The sequence below is a fragment of the Hoplias malabaricus genome, chromosome 3 (assembly GCF_029633855.1).
Source record: "Hoplias malabaricus isolate fHopMal1 chromosome 3, fHopMal1.hap1, whole genome shotgun sequence".
NCBI classification, from domain to species: Eukaryota; Metazoa; Chordata; class Actinopteri; order Characiformes; family Erythrinidae; genus Hoplias; species Hoplias malabaricus.
The window spans coordinates 70,046,271-70,064,189 of NC_089802.1; the positions used below are offsets into that span (position 1 = coordinate 70,046,271).

General features: G+C 41.5%; 1 protein-coding gene across 2 annotated transcripts; it reads right to left on the minus strand.

Moving 5' to 3' along the window:
• Positions 1–283: 283 nt before the first annotated feature.
• On the minus strand, positions 284–16,890 carry mrps9 (mitochondrial ribosomal protein S9). Of its 2 annotated transcripts, none has more exons than XM_066665592.1 (11): positions 16,759–16,890; positions 15,626–15,808; positions 10,757–10,819; positions 10,630–10,660; positions 9,871–9,950; positions 5,652–5,737; positions 5,484–5,559; positions 5,130–5,298; positions 3,966–4,074; positions 1,495–1,664; positions 284–663 (listed from the first exon to the last, which is right to left on the minus strand). In XM_066665592.1, the coding sequence occupies exons 1-11, from the start codon at positions 16,858–16,860 to the stop codon at positions 572–574; spliced, it is 1,161 nt and encodes a 386-aa protein (XP_066521689.1). In that variant the 5' UTR covers positions 16,861–16,890; the 3' UTR covers positions 284–571. The 2 variants fall into 2 exon arrangements, with proteins under 2 accessions (XP_066521689.1, XP_066521690.1); XM_066665593.1 differs by lacking the exon at positions 284–663 and adding an exon at positions 742–1,249.
• Positions 16,891–17,919: the final 1,029 nt, after the last annotated feature.

A 17,919-nucleotide genomic window follows, 5' to 3' on the forward strand; every position in this document is an offset into this window, starting at 1 on the left:
GTTGTATCTTGCTTGCTGTAATAAAGGTTTTCTATTTTTTATAAAGTTTGAGAGACGGCCCATTTTCCTACACTGGATAAAGCTGCCTTTTTTCTCCACAGAGAAATCTGTGAAAACTAAAGCCAGTTAAATTGTTAATCCGTCTTAATGTAGGCAAGTAAAAGTACCACTAATGTATGGACAATTTTGGGGGTAGTTTGAAAAGGTAAAAAGTTTGAAAGAAAAGAACATTATGTAGATGAATCCCTGAAAAAAAAAAACAATACAGAAATGGTAATTTCTTGTGGTGCAAGAGTATCTTGAAACTGGGAATATCAGCAAATGACTATATGAAAACACTGAGTTTATTGGAGTACACATTATTAAAGTTATACACAACATAGAGATGTGTTCATTTCTCAAAAAAACTGAAGCAATGTGTACGACGATCAAATTTCCGGATTCGAATAGTCCCATGATGGTTCCTGTATCTTAATACAGTGCGTCTGTGCATAAATAAATTGGTGGTTGTTGCTGGGGTAAATGAAATTGTATGAAAGTCTTGTTCTTCCATTTCCAGACCCCCTGCTTCTCATCGCTTTTTCCAGGTGAACTTCTTTCGTGCTCCGGCCTGGCCAGGCTTCTTCCTCTCCTTGACTCTGGGGTCGGGTGTCAGCAAGCCAGCTGTAAGCAGCCAGAGGTGAGTTTAAAATATATTCGGCAGTATTTAAAGTACTTTATTTTATTTGCAAAGTCTCCATTTGGTTGCCTCTACACAGAGTGGACAGTTTAATAGGCAATTCTCAAACTTATAATGAGAGAAAATGATAATACAAAGTGGGCCATTTATATGGATACACCTTAATAAAATGGGAATGGTTGGTGATATTAACTTCCTGTTTGTGGCACATTAGTATATGGGAGGGGGAAAACCTTTCAAAATGGGTGGTGACCATGGCGGCCATTTTGAAGTCGGCCATTTTGGATCCAACTTGTGTTTTGTCAATGGGAAGAGGGTCATGTGACACATCAAACTTATTAGGAATTTCACAAGAAAAACAATGGTTTTAATGTAACTTTATTCTCGAGCCACACAAAAAACTGAACCTCAGAATCGAGCTTTTGATATGGAGATCCCAGTGTCCTGACAAAAACTCCAGTGAAGACATGCAGTAAGCTGAAGCGGAGCGTCAAGAGGAGGTTGGTACAGAGAGATTCTGTATTGCTGAGTAGTGTCCAATTCCTTGCACAATCTCATCAAGACACATTTCTGTTCAGGAAACGGGAACTTGCACAACTTACAGAAATGCAGAGGTGGTAATTATTATGATATGCTTTTGCCCAAAAACAAGGACACTGTATCACTGATGAAAATAACTGAATAGTGCCCCCTTTGGTGCAGGTCCAAAAGCTAGGTCCTAATAACCTGAAAACTGTGTGTATGTGCAGTATTCTTGCTTTTGCATTCCCACAAGCAATAAAGCAACAGTCTGTGAGTTTGTATGTGTTCCTCACCTTGCCTCATGGACTCCATGTCTCCCGATGAGACAAAGCTGAGCAGGGCTCGAGAGACGGCCAGCCTCAGAGCTCCAGCCTGGGCAGAACGCCCACCGCCTTCCACACTGGCCTCCACATCAAACCTGTCCAACATGCCCACAAAGTGCATAGGGAACATCAATTGCTCCCTGAGAGAGAGAGAGAGAGAGGGAGAGAAAGAGAGAAAAAACAAACATGAGTGCGAGAAGGAGGTAGACTGCAGTGTATGAAGAAAGCACTGTCTATTAAAGGGGAGATATGCTACGTTTGTTATTTTTTATTTTCGCCCCTCAGTATCCAGTCATTAAACCTTTGCAGGAATAACCATATTTTATAACTCTGAGGAAGTTTTTACTGTGCCTTTATTATAAATGAAATAACAGGCATACCATTATATATTCCATATTTAATACATTTAAAAAAATCAGATTTTTTGAAATAATCAAAATGAAAATAGCAAAAAAGGGCATCCATAACAAAAAATACATTATTGCACGACCTCAAGAGGCATTTACTGCATACCCCAGCACCTGTCAACAGGTAAATGACTTCCCGACTGCAAGTTTCAGATCTTTCTGCAGATATTTGACAGGATTCAGTACAGAACTCATAGCTCACTTTAAAATAGTCCTGTTCCTAGTTATTCTTAAGTGTCTTTAACTATGTTTTGGGTCAGTATTTTGTTGGAAGACCCATGACCTGCAGCTGAGAGCTTTCTGACACTGGACAGTACATTTTGTGCCAGAAAGCCTTAAACGTTGTTCCATCCTCCTCTCTGACTCTCAGTGGGCATGGTGTTCTTTTCTTTGAAAGCCTCTCTCTCTCTCTCTCTCTTTTTTTTTTAAATATATAAAGAGTTGATGTGACTTGTCATACAGTTCCAGTTTTGTTTCATCTGTTCAAAGGACATTTCTCCCAGAAGCACTGTGGCTTGTCTGTATGCATACGAGTATGTTCAATTCTGTGTTCCATGATTTGAGCTTTTTAATACCTTGCGAAGTCCCATTCTTTTGCCATTCAAAGAGTGTCATCTATCTGCTGGGCACTTTCACAAATCCCCCCTTTTGAGACTGGCACGCTCGTACTGAGACAACATTATAATCCCACCTTTGGATGTGCCACTGAGACGATGCATGAAGGCCGTGAGTATGTATACATATAGTTTGCATTTATGCATGTGTATGTATGTGCACACAATGGCGGGTCTAGGGACACTGTAACAGCCCTCTGTGCTGACATTGAGAAACGTCACTCGTCCTCTCGGGTTAAGGACTGAGAGAGGCAGGCCGAGATGATAACAGCCCAGCCAGTCCTACTACTCACTCAGCTGTGTAATTAACTTTCCTCCAGATTAAATAAAAGGTGGAAAGTGCAACAGCGTAAAGAGGGAAAAACTGCTGCATTTTGACATTTTCTGTTCGGAAAGGCATGAGCTTTGCCTTCTGTGTGCTAACCACTGTGAAGGCTACTTCTGACACAGCAAACAGACTAAGGGACATATCTAAACAGTGGAGTTGCTGCATCGAAGTTGTCTGCAGAAACAGACAGATATAAAATTTTGCACTGGCCACTAAGTCAAAGTGAAGAATTTGAGGAGCAGAATTATTGACGTGTGTTGTATTATCAGTTAGATGTTTACTTTTGGTCCCCATGTTCATGTTTTCTTCTTTATAGTAGCCCCAAGGAATGTGAAGGGACCCCTGCATTTTGCAATATAGTCAATCAGATAAAAAATTACTCTTAAATCATACTTGGTCAAATCCATCTTCATCATGGTTTATAGACGACATATTAAACCCATTTTCCACAAGTTAAGACAATTCCCTGAGGTCTGTGAAATTCCTTGATCAAAATACCACAAGGATCAAACAACACAGCAGGGTCTAAACAGGCCTTTTCAGAACGGGCGGTTTCAGTGCCTGTTCCTTTAAGTGAAAATGAGCCACAGGTCAAATCAGCATGAGTGTATAGCAGTGAGGAACAAGGACAGAGTAAAAAGTCCTAAAAACCAAAGCCTCTGCTCTATTTTCTTCTCCTCACTATATTTAACCTGGTATTTGTGCTCTCACATAAAAGCAGATCCCACACTATAACTGGAGAGACTCGGACAAAGAAGTGGGACAAATCTAGTGTCTGCACTCTATGGAAATATCAGCACAAAATCACAACTTCTTGTTTTATCCCATTTTTTTTAGATTATGCAAATACACAGATAAACTACCCCCCCACCCCATAATATGCCCCATTAAAACAGTTGAGCTTGCACTATAACAGTGCTCATATTAAAAGCAGAGAGCTCAATTTTTATAGATATTTTTATATAAACTTATTTCTTAAACATTGAACCTGGAGACATGCCCAATATCATTCTTCAGCTTCCACTGGAAAGGTGTATTTATTAAACTGGACAATGAGTATTGTTACAATCTCCATCTTGTTTTTCTACACACCTGTCCTGTAGAAGGGGAAAATGCATCAGGAAGGTCTTGCCATTGACTGTGATTTTTCCAGAGCCACAGTCTCTGAGTGTGACGCTGGCCTTGGCTGTTTTCCTCCGGCCTGGTGTGAAGAGACGTGAAGCATGTAAATATATTTGACAGTTATCTATTACTACCTGATAATAGCCCTATGAACTATCTGTTAAGGCTCCAATAACGAACAAAAGGGCCTTGAGACTCTCAAGAACATCTTAGCATCTCTATTTCGGCTTGGATCCTGTAACAGATTCTACCTTGGAATCTCAGTTATGTGGATTATAGTGTAATAATTCTGGATATTGGTTCTGAATTTATAATGTTCATTTTCCTTTAGTAGTAAGTCTCTACTTGTCTGATAAAGCTTACACTGGATGCTACAATTTTTTATGGCTCAGATACTTTATGAGGTCAGATACTGTTGCTGAATGTAAAGTTCTGAATCACAAACAGCACTCCATCTAGATGCTGGCCTTATAACCCTTCTCTAAATGGTTCTATTTGTTATACATTTTATTTTATTTTTGAGAGAGACTTAATGTCTGCTGTGTTAGTTGCATTGCTGGTGTCAAAATAAAGTCTTTACCACATCTGCAGATTATTCCTTAGTGGGAGGAGGACATGAAGTGTCCTTAAATAATGTATGAAGACCTGTTTAACTCTTTGTGTGTCCCTTGGAGTGACTGGGTGGACACTGGGCAGCTACCAGAGCACAGAGGTTCATCAGTCTCTCCACAGTGGGAAAGCTGTTGTGCTGCCAGGTCAAATCAGTACAGATGTTCACTCTGATTAATATGACTGTCTAATAGAGATATTAAATACTATTAATATAATAATAGCGCAATAATTACATTTTTAAAATAATAATGTATACTATTTTTATTATTAATAATATATTACATGGTTAAATATCATAACTACATAATATTTCTCTCCATGTACTCGCCAATGTGTTTCTGCTGTACCAAATATTAGCTTTTATTATGTCCAAAACTGGCCAAAAATCTTGCACATAAATCTCTTGAAAGCATGGAGCCAATCACAGCTCTGAAAATAAGGTGGATAGTGTATTAGGTAACATATGCCCACATTCGTAACATGATTTAAAGTGGCTCTGGGGCTGTGTATGTGTGTGTGTACCATCAGCCTGGCTGAAGGCCACTCCGTTCTCATCGTGCTGGAGAGCAGGGATCTCTTGTTTACTGGACTGCACCTCCAACTGCCGGCGGAACCGCTGCACAAACTCCTCCTCCATAGCACAGTAGGGCAGGCACAGCAACCTCTCCATCAGCTGGAGAAATCGTGAGTACTACACACACACAAAAACAAACAAACAGGATATGAATGTACTCAGGCTTGTTAAACAGCTCCCTCTTGTGTCTGATTTGGGAAAATGCTCTTGGTGTGTTTACTTATCGTTTTTTAAACTGACACAAAGTAAGGAGCATCTGTAAAAGCTTTACGGGGATCAGTGTGTGGACAGTGAATTCTTACGTCGTGGTCAGAGATATTTTCAACCAATAATTCCTCCAGCTCCTCCTTCACCAACCATCTGCTGCCAGTCAGAGAGCTGAACACACAAACACACACATGCTTTTAATAGAAACTTCTGCATATAATTTAAATGTTACAGACAAAAATCCACTTACATATGGTACTCACATCTGTTTGGCATTCTCTGTGTGGAGTCCTTTGTTTATCATATTGTCTCGATATCTCTCAATTGCCAGAAATTTCCCATATGTGTCCTGGAATTAAAAGAGAACCATGTTTATTTCAACAACAGATATAGCACGGGTGTTCAAATGTTCTAACCTTGGGGACAAAGTTTATAGTTTATGGGGAGCAGAGGTTCAAATCTTAAGAAACAAAATGTTATTATTTACATTATGTTTATACAACAATATTTGTTCCCATGTTGGATGCTGAACAGTGGGGAGTTGGGACAAGCCTCTGATGGGCTACATCAATACATGACTACAGCTCTGAGAGTTAAGAAACCCAATATACAGGCTAATTTAACGAGGCTTAAGTTACTGTCCTGCTTCATTGTTTAGTTTAGTAGTTTTTATTTAACGCCATATCTAACCATAGGGCCACACACATGGAAAGAAAGGTAGTAAGATGCTATTAATTTACTAATATAGTGTTATTTGAGGCTGCCACCTATTTAAATTTGTCATACGTGTTGCTTAAGTTTTGTTACTGACAGGAATTTTAGGAGTGCTTTCGTATTGTTGACTAAGCTGCAGCCTGCTAAATATGCGCGAGTGAGTGAATTACAGCCAGGTCTGTAATGTGAAAGGATATTCATATTCTTTTTCTGGAATTCCAAAACAGAAAAGGTGCACTGAAGCACAGGGTGCAGGGAGTTCTCTCTCTCTCTCTCTCTCTCACCTCTTATATGAAGGCAGATTCTATCTCTGTCTGTCAGCACTGACTGGATTTAATTGTGTGCATGTGTGTGTGTGCGTGTGTAAATTGAATTGTGGAGCTATTAGGTTGTCGCCCCCCCGTACACACAAATCTGTCTCTTTCTCCCTTTTACAGACAGACAGACAGGCAGAGATAGACAGAGACAGACACATACACACACACCCCCTCCTGGCTGCAGGAGGAGCTGCCATGCGGAGCTGGATGGCGTTCTTGGGCATGCTTGTCTAAATTGGCATCGCGCCCACCAGCCTGGAGTGCCCGTCAGGCGTCATGGCAGTGGAGCGGAGCGGGGCACGGTGGGTATGTGTGTGTGTGTGTGCATGCAGCTCACGTCGGGCCTTTCCCCTCAGCCGCGCGAGAATTCATTTCCCCCGCAATTATTCCACAGCTGTTTGTTTAATTCCGTCCTGATAGAGTGCGTCTAATCCACCGACACTCGCCAAAAAAGCAAACATTCGGGCAAAAACCAATTTTCAGCACAAAAAAGAAGAGGAGTAATAGAAAAGAAATAGATGGCAGTAGTGTGGGTTGAGGAGGGGGAAGGGGAGGGGGTAAGATGAGTGGAATGCACATTACACGTTCACAAGCACACACCCATAATGGAGCTGGAGAAATTCAAAAAGAAGAGGTAGAGGGAGAAGTTGTTTTATCTGACAATGTCTGAAAGGGTGCTTTGGTGAGGCAGGAAAAAAATAGTGGTGGGGGGAGGGGGGTGAGGAGTGCACAAGCTTTGATATGAGCTCTGAACAGGCCCTTTAGGTTGGTCTGGGCTTTTCATATTCAATAAATCTCAAGAATGTAAGTACAGCAAGAGATCGGCCACTTTATTGTGGATTTTTAAAACTGGATTAGAATATGTATGAACTGCAAATATTAAATCTGCTACACTGTGTGTCCAAAAAAGTTGATGACTTACTTTATAAATAGTAGCATTCAGTGTATATGATTTCCACAAAAAATTGAGTTCAACAAGCCCAGTAGCCCCAGAACTCAGAAGACTCGACTTCACTCAACTTTATGATCACAGGTATGTGGCTTTATATGTGTGTTTTGAGCCTCAGTTTGCTATAGTAAACTATAAGTGCCTGTTAGCTAGCCAGCTGTGCTTTTAAACACAGGGTAGAACTACCTTATTTCACTTATTTTCAAATTTTATGTTCCTCCAGGACCAGTCACAAAATTTGCTTTGTGTACTGTCAGGCTGTGCTGAGTTGAACTGCACAGCGCAAAAAACCCTTCACTTGATTTTGTGCTCACAGATGAGGCTCAGCAGCTGAACGACCTGTAGGTATGTTTTGTCCACACTAGTGGCCTCCATGCGTGTTATGAACGTGTGTCGTTACCATTAAATGGTTTGTAATATTGGTTATTAAACCGTGTGAAGGATTAGTAACGTTTTTGCCACCTTTTCACCCATTATCTGTTATAGATATCTGTTATGACCAGAAGATAAAGTCGTTTAGGGCTGTATGCTTTGGGTGGGAGGACTGATCTCAAAACAGCTGTGACACTCTAAAAACTCAAGTAGCTCTGCTGTGTATGATTCACACTGTGTGACGGCAGTGCATGAATCGAGTAGCTCCTCCCACCTCTGTCATTTTCACCGCGATTTCTTATCCAGTGCGAATCCGTCATAAACATTACTAACGTCTTGTGGAAAAATTACATTACCACAGCTCCCCATGCAAAACTAATCCCGTCCGAATAGGGCTTTTAAAGGGTTAATCCAGCAAAAGTAAGAAAGCCTTTCGTATCAGGGCTGGCCAGAAAGAACCCTGTCTGTGAGAACTGTTCTTTATAATATGTTAACATTTCGTGACAGGTGTAGTGTTAAGAGTGCTCCAGAATCTCTTCAAATTACATTTTTTAGCATAAAATGGAGAAAGTATTTGTTAAACTTTCATAAAGTTACTATTTTGAAGATAAATGGCTTTTTTGTATTCTCCCAAGAAATGCAGCAGTGGGTCCTTTGCATTAGCAGCATAGGGCCAATGATAGTAACTAGGATTTGAACGTGTATGCATGCCTGCTGTGCTTGCGATTGTGTGTGTGTGTGTGTGTGTGTGTCTCTTCTCTCTCTCATCCCTGTAAAATATTGCCGTGCACCGATTGGGGAGCTGTACATTATTTTGTGGCCGCCATGGGGTTTGGGGTCGCGAGGCACCTCCTCGTGTTCCGAAGCTTACTCGGAGCGGCCGATTTGACACACCTATTTAAATTAACAGTAGGGGTCCCAGCTACTGCCGGGCAAAGGGGAGGCTCGAGGGCTTGGGCAAGCCGAGGACAATGCCACATTAGTCAACACGCGCACACACACAAATCCACCCTGCTACAGTGCCGTGTCTTAGCCCAAGGTCGACTCCAAAAGATAAACGATGGAGGGGAAGGAGAGAAGGAGATATGCATAAAAAAGCAAAAGGCAAAAACTTTGAAAGGGAATTAGCTGAGGTGACAAAGAGCCAGTTAGAGAATGCTTCTGCCGTCTCTGGGGCTGCTTCCCCAAAATCCCCAAAGCACAGCTGTACCCCTGTAACTGCGCACACACACACACACGTCTGTAATAGCACAAAGCCCAGGCGTGCCTAGTGAAGTGTGTGCTGCTCCCTGCTGTAAATGCGATTTGGGGAGGAGAAACAGAAGACCGTCACAGTGAACAACCCCATTTCCTCTCTTAACCACACACCTCTCTCTCTCCCCCTTTTTCCTCCTGATTCCTGCCTTCTCAATCCCTTCTTGTCACATCTACTCCTCTCCATCTATTTGCTTTCATTCGTTCCTTATATTATGCCACTCATAACTGCCACTAACACTGTCCTATCCAAACTGACCAACTGACAAAACACTCATACTCTATTTAGTCAAAAAGGGTTCTGCCCATCATCTAATTCAACGTATTCCTTTATGCTTTTACTCATTCTGTTCTTTTACAGCACTGATGATGGCTGTAGATATTGGGCAGGATTGTGGGGGCTAGGTCCCCTCACTTGGAAGGCTCCCAATTTCTCACCTCTCCAAAAACTGCAATTTCATATATATTTCACACGTGACACTCATAATAAATAAACCAATACGCAAAGAACCTCACACTCTTGGTCTGTGAACTGAGAACTTTGCTGAGCTGTTTGGGATCTACCACTCACCAAGCTAGACTTTTTTTTTTCAGTCTAAACAGCAGCTGAACCAGAGTCTCTTAAGGAGAAACTGTCCTCATTACCCACCCCCCCTTGTCCTCATCACCCCATCACCTCCAGGGGATGAGAGCCCCTTGCTCCCCCATCTAATCTACCTCCACCCTTCAGTTATCCGTCAGACAAAAGCCCCACACTGCTCTGGACAACATCTCAGAGCTGAGCTCTTCAAACTCAAACACCTTTGTGCGTTTACTCCGACAAATATTGAAGTACCAACAGTTAAATGACAAGTAGAGGTTTGAGAGAAAACTTACATGCATTAGTGAGTAGTAGGCTGGTTTGCCGGTGTAGAACAGGTAATGAAACGGGCGCCGATCCTCACCCCACTGGACCGCTGCACAAGAACACACAATGTCCATTGCTTGAGTTCAGGTTAGCAGACACAATAAGCCACAATAAGGGTTATTAAAAAGGGACACTCCAATAAAAACATGTAACCTACACTGGGTGGGGTACTGCAGTAGTCTCTTGATAATGAAAACGGATGATGTGAGAATCTTCTAAAAAAAAACTACAACTATTTTTGAGTCGGAAGCTGAAAAACGAGTCTTTATTGTACTCTACTTCATGTAGTTGAGTAATACTGTAGTAGAAAAGGAAGAGGAGGTTAAGTACTTAAAGAGTGTGCTATAGATTAATACATTATTAAATAAATCCAGTGTTCTCCCTGTGTCAGCGTGGGTTTCCTCCGGGTGCTCCGGTTTCCTCCCATAGTCCAAAAACACACGTTCGTAGGTGGATTGGCGACTCAAAAATTGTCCGGAGTCATGTGAGTGAGTGTGTGTTTGTGTCAGTCGCCCTGTGAAGGACTGGCGCCCCCTTCAGGGTGTATTCCCGCCTTGTGCCCAATGATTCCAAGTAGGCTCCGGACCCACCGCGACCCTGAACTTGATAAGTGGTTACAGACAATGAATGAATAAAGAAATTAATCCAACATTATTAAATATATGTTGTTGCCCTATACATGCATTCTTAAATCCAAAACTGTCACGAAGATATTCTGGTTTACATACCTGCCTGTTTCGGGAATATCAAGTCCGGATGCTATAAAAACAGACAAAAATAAAGTAAAATAAAATAACTGACAAGTGCTTTTTATGCTTCTTTTTATCACGCAAAGAGATGGGGCAAAAATCATACCTTCATGACGGGTCGTGCTCGTTTCTCAAACAGACCGGAGGGGAAAAGGTAGGCTATGCTCCTCTGCAGAAAAACAAACAGAATATAATTGAAAATGCAATATTGTTCCAATCAATCTCCACTCTACTTTGACACACTAAACGAGTAGGCCATATAAAACATGTGTTTAATAAAACAGCCTTTCAAATGTCTGCACTTATTTTGACAAATAATACATACTGGGCTATTTGTGAGCGATTTGGGATGAAAATGAATAAGTAAAAAAAGGTGAAAGCGAAGAGGGGGTGAAGTGAGATGACAGCAGATGCACTGGAAAAGGACACGCAGTCATGTATCACACTGTCAAAATTGGTGGAAGAGAGAGTGTGGAAGAGAGAGCAAGAAGGGAAGAGAGAGGGAGAGAGAAAATGATGGAGAGAAGAAAGCAGAGAGAAACAGAGAGGGGAGAACGATACAGAATGCAGTGACAGATGAAGGCAGCACCTGGTAATATCTTGAAAGGCAATATGGCACAACTCCCTGAGGGAGGTATAGCCTCGTCATACTACTTCACAAAGCTCTGCTGCCTAAACTTCATACAAGGCCTGTTGTAAAGGATACACGCAGCTCCAGCTCCAGCTCCATCCAACTTTGTTAAGCAACTTGCCTGCACATTTCAGCCTGCCCTATAGTGGACAGTGAAACTGTGAAGGACCCTGACCGTCTGCTCTGACAAGGGCAAAACTGCTAGTGAAAAGGAAATATGGTCTCCACTGGCACTGTAGATACCATCGACGACTGCATGTCTAACTTGTGATAGCTTGTAGAAAGCAAACGAGCAGGTGGAATTATGACAAAAAAAATGCAAGCATAAAAGCAATGTTAAAACAAGTGAGAATATGTAACACATCCGCTACAGAATCCACACTGATTTTGCTGTGAATTTCACATAATGCGGCATACTGTCCGAGGACAGTTTATCATCATTCCTAGTGATTCATAATAAGGACAACCACATCACACCCAGAGCTCACAGAAAGTGCAAAACCATGAGAGGAATGCTCCATTTCAGCTTGGTTCTCTTTGTTCTCCACTTGTCTTTGCTGGTTTTGCACAGTCCTTTCATTTCTCTGCTGTTGGCTTTGCTCATTTTTCTCATGTCTATACTCTGGCTGTGTGTTTTACCGAGTTTAACCCTTCCACCGCTCACAGGAACTTGGGTCTGGCGCTGTGGGGCAGTATAATTCTAAAATGCGCCTGCACTTGACATAGGAACTGGAGCTTATTATATCCCATGTTTACCGACTTAGGCGGCCCGCATACAACTGACTGGATGACCTTGTTTCAGAGTTTGGGTTTGCAGCCAAAAATTTATGTTCACATGCACTGAAAAAGTCTGTTTTTTCATAATATGTGCTCTTTAATACATTTCAAAACGACATTAATGTATTTATGCAATGTTCCAAAAAGGATAAATTAATCACAACCCGGAGAGATGGGAATAAGATATGTTTTAATTGAAACATTTCATTCAAGATGAGCATTTCAAACTAGGCTCAGACTCCTAAACCAAACACTAAAATACAGCCAAGCAAGAAACACGTGGCTAACAACCACCCGACACTGAGAATAAACCATTTTTTGTTTGTTAAAATGCCGTAGTATTGGGGAATATAACCGCAAATCATTATCACAATTAATTGAATATTTTACTTCAAATGCAATCAATAAACGTTTTTTTTTTTTCTTGTTATTTGCCCTCATACTTCTTCAGGCTTAAATTGTAAATACGCTCAGGTATTAAAGCTGGGATATATATATTTTTGTCTAATGTTGCTGGGAGCTTGTCAGTCTCTTTTTTTGAGCCATGCACAGTGATGTGATTGTGGTTTTAACACTTTTTATGTTCAGTGTCGTCAGTGTTTAGGCAAAAATTACATTGATTAGAAATTCTGAATGTCAATTTGGATGATTGCCCAGCCCTAAAAAAAAAAGAAAAACCAGATTAATGTGTGTTCTCTCTGATATCTGACCCAGCCTCCAATACTGATCCAATGCAGATGCCTTGTTTTGTGCTGGGTACAGTTCTGAATTCACTCTGGTACCTATAAGCATCGGTGAAGGTTTCATCCCAGTCATCAGTGGTCTTGGCACGGAGTTTCGAGATCTCTGAACCCACCTGATGAGAGGGGGTGTGTGCGTGCGAGTGTGTGACAGCGTAGAGAAGGCAGGTGAAGCTTGCAGTCTTCATTAATTACTTCCTGCTGGCAGAGCTCGGCGTGCAGCTGTTTCACACCTTTGCCGCGTTCGCAGGAACGTCACGTCGGACGAAGCGGCTGGCAGCGAGGCGGGCGTCAGCGCCAGTTCAGACGGCCGCCCGCTGCCCCCCAGTCCGAGCCATTTTCCGCTTGCGGACCCCCACTCATCTGGCAGAGGTATGGCCAGCGTCACTCCCTTTTAGCCACGCTCCCGCTGAGCGCTCCATTCATTAACCACGTGAGAGGTTTGGGGATAAACATGGAGGTGCTGCAAATTGGGCCAAATTTGGTGGGATGAATCAATTACAGATAAAGCTTCGACTGGAAATGACAAGAATCAGGCATGAAACCATCCTGGAACCATCCTTTTCATTCTTCTTCTGACCATGGAAGTGGGTCTGAACGGTCTGTTCCCAAAAGACATGCAGCCATTTCAAAACCCTATCCATAAGCACCATGAATGTAGAATCATATAAACAGAAAGCAGTAGGTGGAATGATACTAATTTTGCTTCTTTTCCTGAGAAGACTGTATGGCTTATAAAAATTAATATCTAATTTGCTATTTAATGACTCAGAGAACTGCCATTGTTTTACAGCCTGGGTTTAAACTAATAACCCAGAACTTGAAACATAAAGTCACAATCTGGCACCTCTTTCAGTGCTCAAGCCTACAAAAATTATACAATGATGTGCTGATCTTGCTGAAAAAATAAAAGTTCTATGTAGTAATTTATGAAAATAACTATATATATCAAATTATTTCAATCACACCTGCACTATCTCTGAGAACTATCACAAACATTTTCCCCATCTCTTTAGCTACTGTCATTTATACCACAAAATAAAACATTATTAAAAAGGTATTCCGGAGCGTATATTTTAACAAATGACTCACTCTCGTAAACTGTGCCGAACTTTCTGGAAACATGTCGATCTATTAGTTTCAAAGCGGACTGACTCTGCATTAATGAATCTACAATGGAAGCAATGGATATTAAAAGTGCAAATATTTGTCCATATCATAATTTCACAGGACAAGTGTTTTATACATATCATGTAAGTGTGTATACCTGTTATAGGATGTGTGAAAGACTCCGTGCCAAACACTGCCTACATTCTTAATCCTTGAGAAAATTAAACTAACATTGCATGTCGTTCTTGGTGTCACTCAACAGCTCATAATCACCCTTCAAAATTCACTGCTAATGATCATGTTCTTTAACCAGTTAACAGGAACGCAAGCAATGTTCTTTTAAATGACAGAGCCAGAGAACATACACAAAGAGCAATAGAACTACAAATTGGCCTAAAAACTGGCAGTAACTAGGACTTCATCTCCAAACTGAGTCAAATACTAATGCCAAAAAAATACAACAACAACAAAAACGCGCATGGAAAACTACGTACATAACAACAAAACAGACACACATTCTACAAAGACCAATAGATGCAGACTTTACTTGATAATAGGGGTGTAAAAACTCACTCTGGTCAAATTGTGATTCGCTTCAGGTTTCTGAATATTTCAAACTAATTTTAATAAAGAAAATTATTGAAATCCCTTATGAATCTATGAAAATATTCCCATCTGAATGATAAAGAACAACAGTTATTCATTCATTCGTTGTCTGTAACCACTCATCCAGTTCAGGGTCCCGAGCCTACCTGCAATCACTGCGCGCAAGGCGGGAACACACCCTGGAGGGGGCGCCAGTCCCTCACTGGGCGACACACACACACCGATGGACACTCCTGAGTCACCAATACACCCACCAAAGTGTAGTTTTGGACTGTGGGAGGATACCTGAGGATCCAGAGGAAACCCACGTGGACACAGGGAGAACACACCACAGACAGTCACCCGGAGTGCGTCTTGAACTCACAACCCCAGGACACTACCTGCAGCACCACCGAGCCAACCAACAATAGTTCTGCCACATGTTAAAGTAGACTGGCATATTGTAGCCACACTCCCCAGCAACAAAAACACCATGCATTTCTATGTTCCTCCATGTCTACATCTCACATTTATTCTTTTGTGGAGCCAACAAAATTGGTGTGACCAGCAGATTTTTCTGGATTAAAAAAATTGGAATATTGTCAAATAAATCACTGGCTGGGGAGCCAAGCCAATTTAGATCATTTGGTTTGCTATTCCCAGCAGACCACAGATTTGCCTTGAAGTTTGCCATTAAGAATGTAGTCAAAGCCATGTGATTGTATGTGGAAACCGGATTTTATCAAACTTCAAGAAAGCAAAGTGTGAGTGAATGTGTGGTTACTTAAAAACACCAAACATCGCAGTTGAGCTGGAGGTGCTGAAATGACAAATCAGTTTTATGCAAAAAACAGCTTGTAGTTTACACAAAAAAGTGTAATACTTGGGATTCTTACTTTTCTATTTAAAATGACAGACCACAATTTAAAGATGGTCCTAAGATACTTTGGTGGAGGTGTAAATGTTAAGTCTAAACATTTTTGACGATTCTGAAATGCTGATAGTTCCAAGTCTTACTTTGTTCTGTTCAAGGTGTTTTGCAAATCTAGAAAAACTGCCTGCAGACCAGTTCTCAGAATAAAAAGATCACAGATGACAATGCAGTCAAACACTGTGAAAATGTGCATCTTACGTCAATGTCCTCCTGCGTGAATGCCTCTGGGTCTTCTCCCATCATGTTGGCTAGGTGTCGTTTTCCGATGTTGAACTCCTCAATCTGCTTCTTAATGTGCTCCTCAGAGAACTTCTCTGGACCAGCCGCTGCCAGGTTTTTCCGCCATACTGTCGAGGACGTGCATATCTGTCTGCTGGGCAGCTACGGATGAAAAGTAAGATTGCACTGTGAAAAATATGTACAATAACACAGTGAAAATTTAAATCATGTCATTGCTGTTCATTACTCTGAAATCAAAGTAAAAACATGTCTTTCAATGAAAGCTGAAAAGATAGCATTCCAAATATTTTTGGACCATTTCTACAGGTTCTTTCTGATATTGCTAACAATGATTAAGAGTTTGTATCATGTTTAAAGCAGTATAATATAGTAAAATGAATGAACGTTTCAGTTGAAGGTCACAGGCACAGTTCCATCAGACACAGCAGTGCTGCTAGAGTTTTTTTAAACACCGTGCCAACCCACCGTCCACTCTGTTAGACACACCTGCCTTGAGGGTCCACCTGGTGGATGTAAAGTCAGAGACAGCCTCTCATCTATTGCCCACAGAACGCTGTTGGCTGGATATTTTTGGTCAGTGACACTGGGGGTTTTAAAAACTCCAGCGGCACTGCTGTGTCTGAGCCACTTGTGCCAGCACGACACCACCACTCAAGTGTCACTGCAGCCCTGAGAATTATCCACCACCTAAACAGTATCTATGAGCCTCAAGATCCGTTCCAGCTTAAATGAAAAAGCGATAAATGTTCCATTCTAAGGCGCCGGAATGAATGCACCGTTAACCGCTGCGCCATTTAACGTGGAGTGAATGGTTTCACTATAAATCCAACTTCAGCTTTATTATTTAAGCTTCACACCCGCTGTATGTACTATTTTAGAAGTAAAAACAGCCTAGATAAGCAGTTATTGTGTGTATATATAAATCTTCACACGAACTGTCCCTTTCTCAACATAAACATAGACACCAGAGCAGTCCACTTTAGCTTTAGCTTCGCCCACAAGGACAAGGCTAATATACCGACAGAAAGGACACGACCGGGCGATAAACACAGACAGACACTCTCCCGGAGAGGGAAGAGACCCTCGGGTACCTGTGTGTTTGTGTGCGGCGTTGAAAGGGAGACTGAATTCCTGCTAAATTTCACACAATTCGCCAGAACACACCGCACAGATCTGCTGCTGAGCGCCGCCATCTTCGCGCTCTCTCGGGGGGAAACGGCCCTTACATCACATCCGACGAGTGGCAGGGCTTCGGCTTTTTTCGTTTATTTGTTGTGTGTGATAGAAAACATCCATACGGCAGTGTACCCGAGTGTGTGTAACCCGACTGTATTTTGTTTGTGGTTGAAGTTTGACTTGTCTGTACATTTTTAATCACTGTCTGAATGACCACAGTAACCAGAGCTGTTTTGTAGCACTGAGCAGTCTGTGTTTACTTTCATGCAGTTATGCTAGTGGTCTCCCAAATTTGGAAATCATTTCTACCTTAAATAATGATACTGTAACAAAAAAATGAGTAATATTTTCCCAAATATCATCTTTTTTCATGCTTTTTTCAACTTTGGAGGTCTCTCCACCATTTCAGCACCTCCAGATGTGGTTTCTCAGCTGTGGCACAGCTAGCAACACAGAAACACCTGAGCCATTTCAGACAGACGCTTAAGCCCTGTCCACACTGAGCCATTTATTTTTAAAAATTGAGATTGTCCTCTGTCAAAATATCCATGAAAACGGATGCATTCTCATACCAGTTCAGGAGGGGGCCATGGTGCCTCTTAAAGCAAGGCATCCAAACACCAGTGAGTGAGGAACTGACTGAATTTCAGCTAGAGACTGTCACGCTGTGTGACGTCAGCTTTTCTGAAAATATCACTTTTCTCCACAAGAGAACTGCGGCAGAAGGCTTTTTCAAAAATCTCCACATTGGAGAGCGTTTTCGAAAACCTCAGTGACCTAAAGTGGCTTTTTCATGTGGACGAGAAGCCAAAACAAATACAAAAATTTCAGGTTAAAAAAATAACGGACCAGTGTGGATGAGGCCTTAGCTTGTTTCCCATTTACAGAGCCGGGTTGTGTATTAACAATGGAACTAGCAACATCTACTAGGAAACATCCTCAGAATTTTATAAACAGTGTATTAAAATCATTAACATCACCTTTAAGGTGGAAGATACAATCGATAAGGGAGATAACATCAGCCTCAATTAGTGACACATTTAAAGTCAATTAAATAAGTAAATCCTATGTCCAAA

Excerpts from the sequence above, each read along its gene's own strand:
- mrps9 (XM_066665592.1), bottom strand. The coding sequence starts at position 16,860 with ATGGCGGCGCTCAGCAGCAGATCTGTGCGGTGTGTTCTGGCGAATTGT. Across the intron at positions 9,951-10,629 it reads GATATTCCCGAAACAGGCAG|CGGTCCAGTGGGGTGAGGAT; the intron begins GTATGTAAACCA and ends GTTCTTGTGCAG. Across the intron at positions 5,560-5,651 it reads ACAGAGAATGCCAAACAGAT|CTCTCTGACTGGCAGCAGAT; the intron begins GTGAGTACCATA and ends TTGTGTGTTCAG.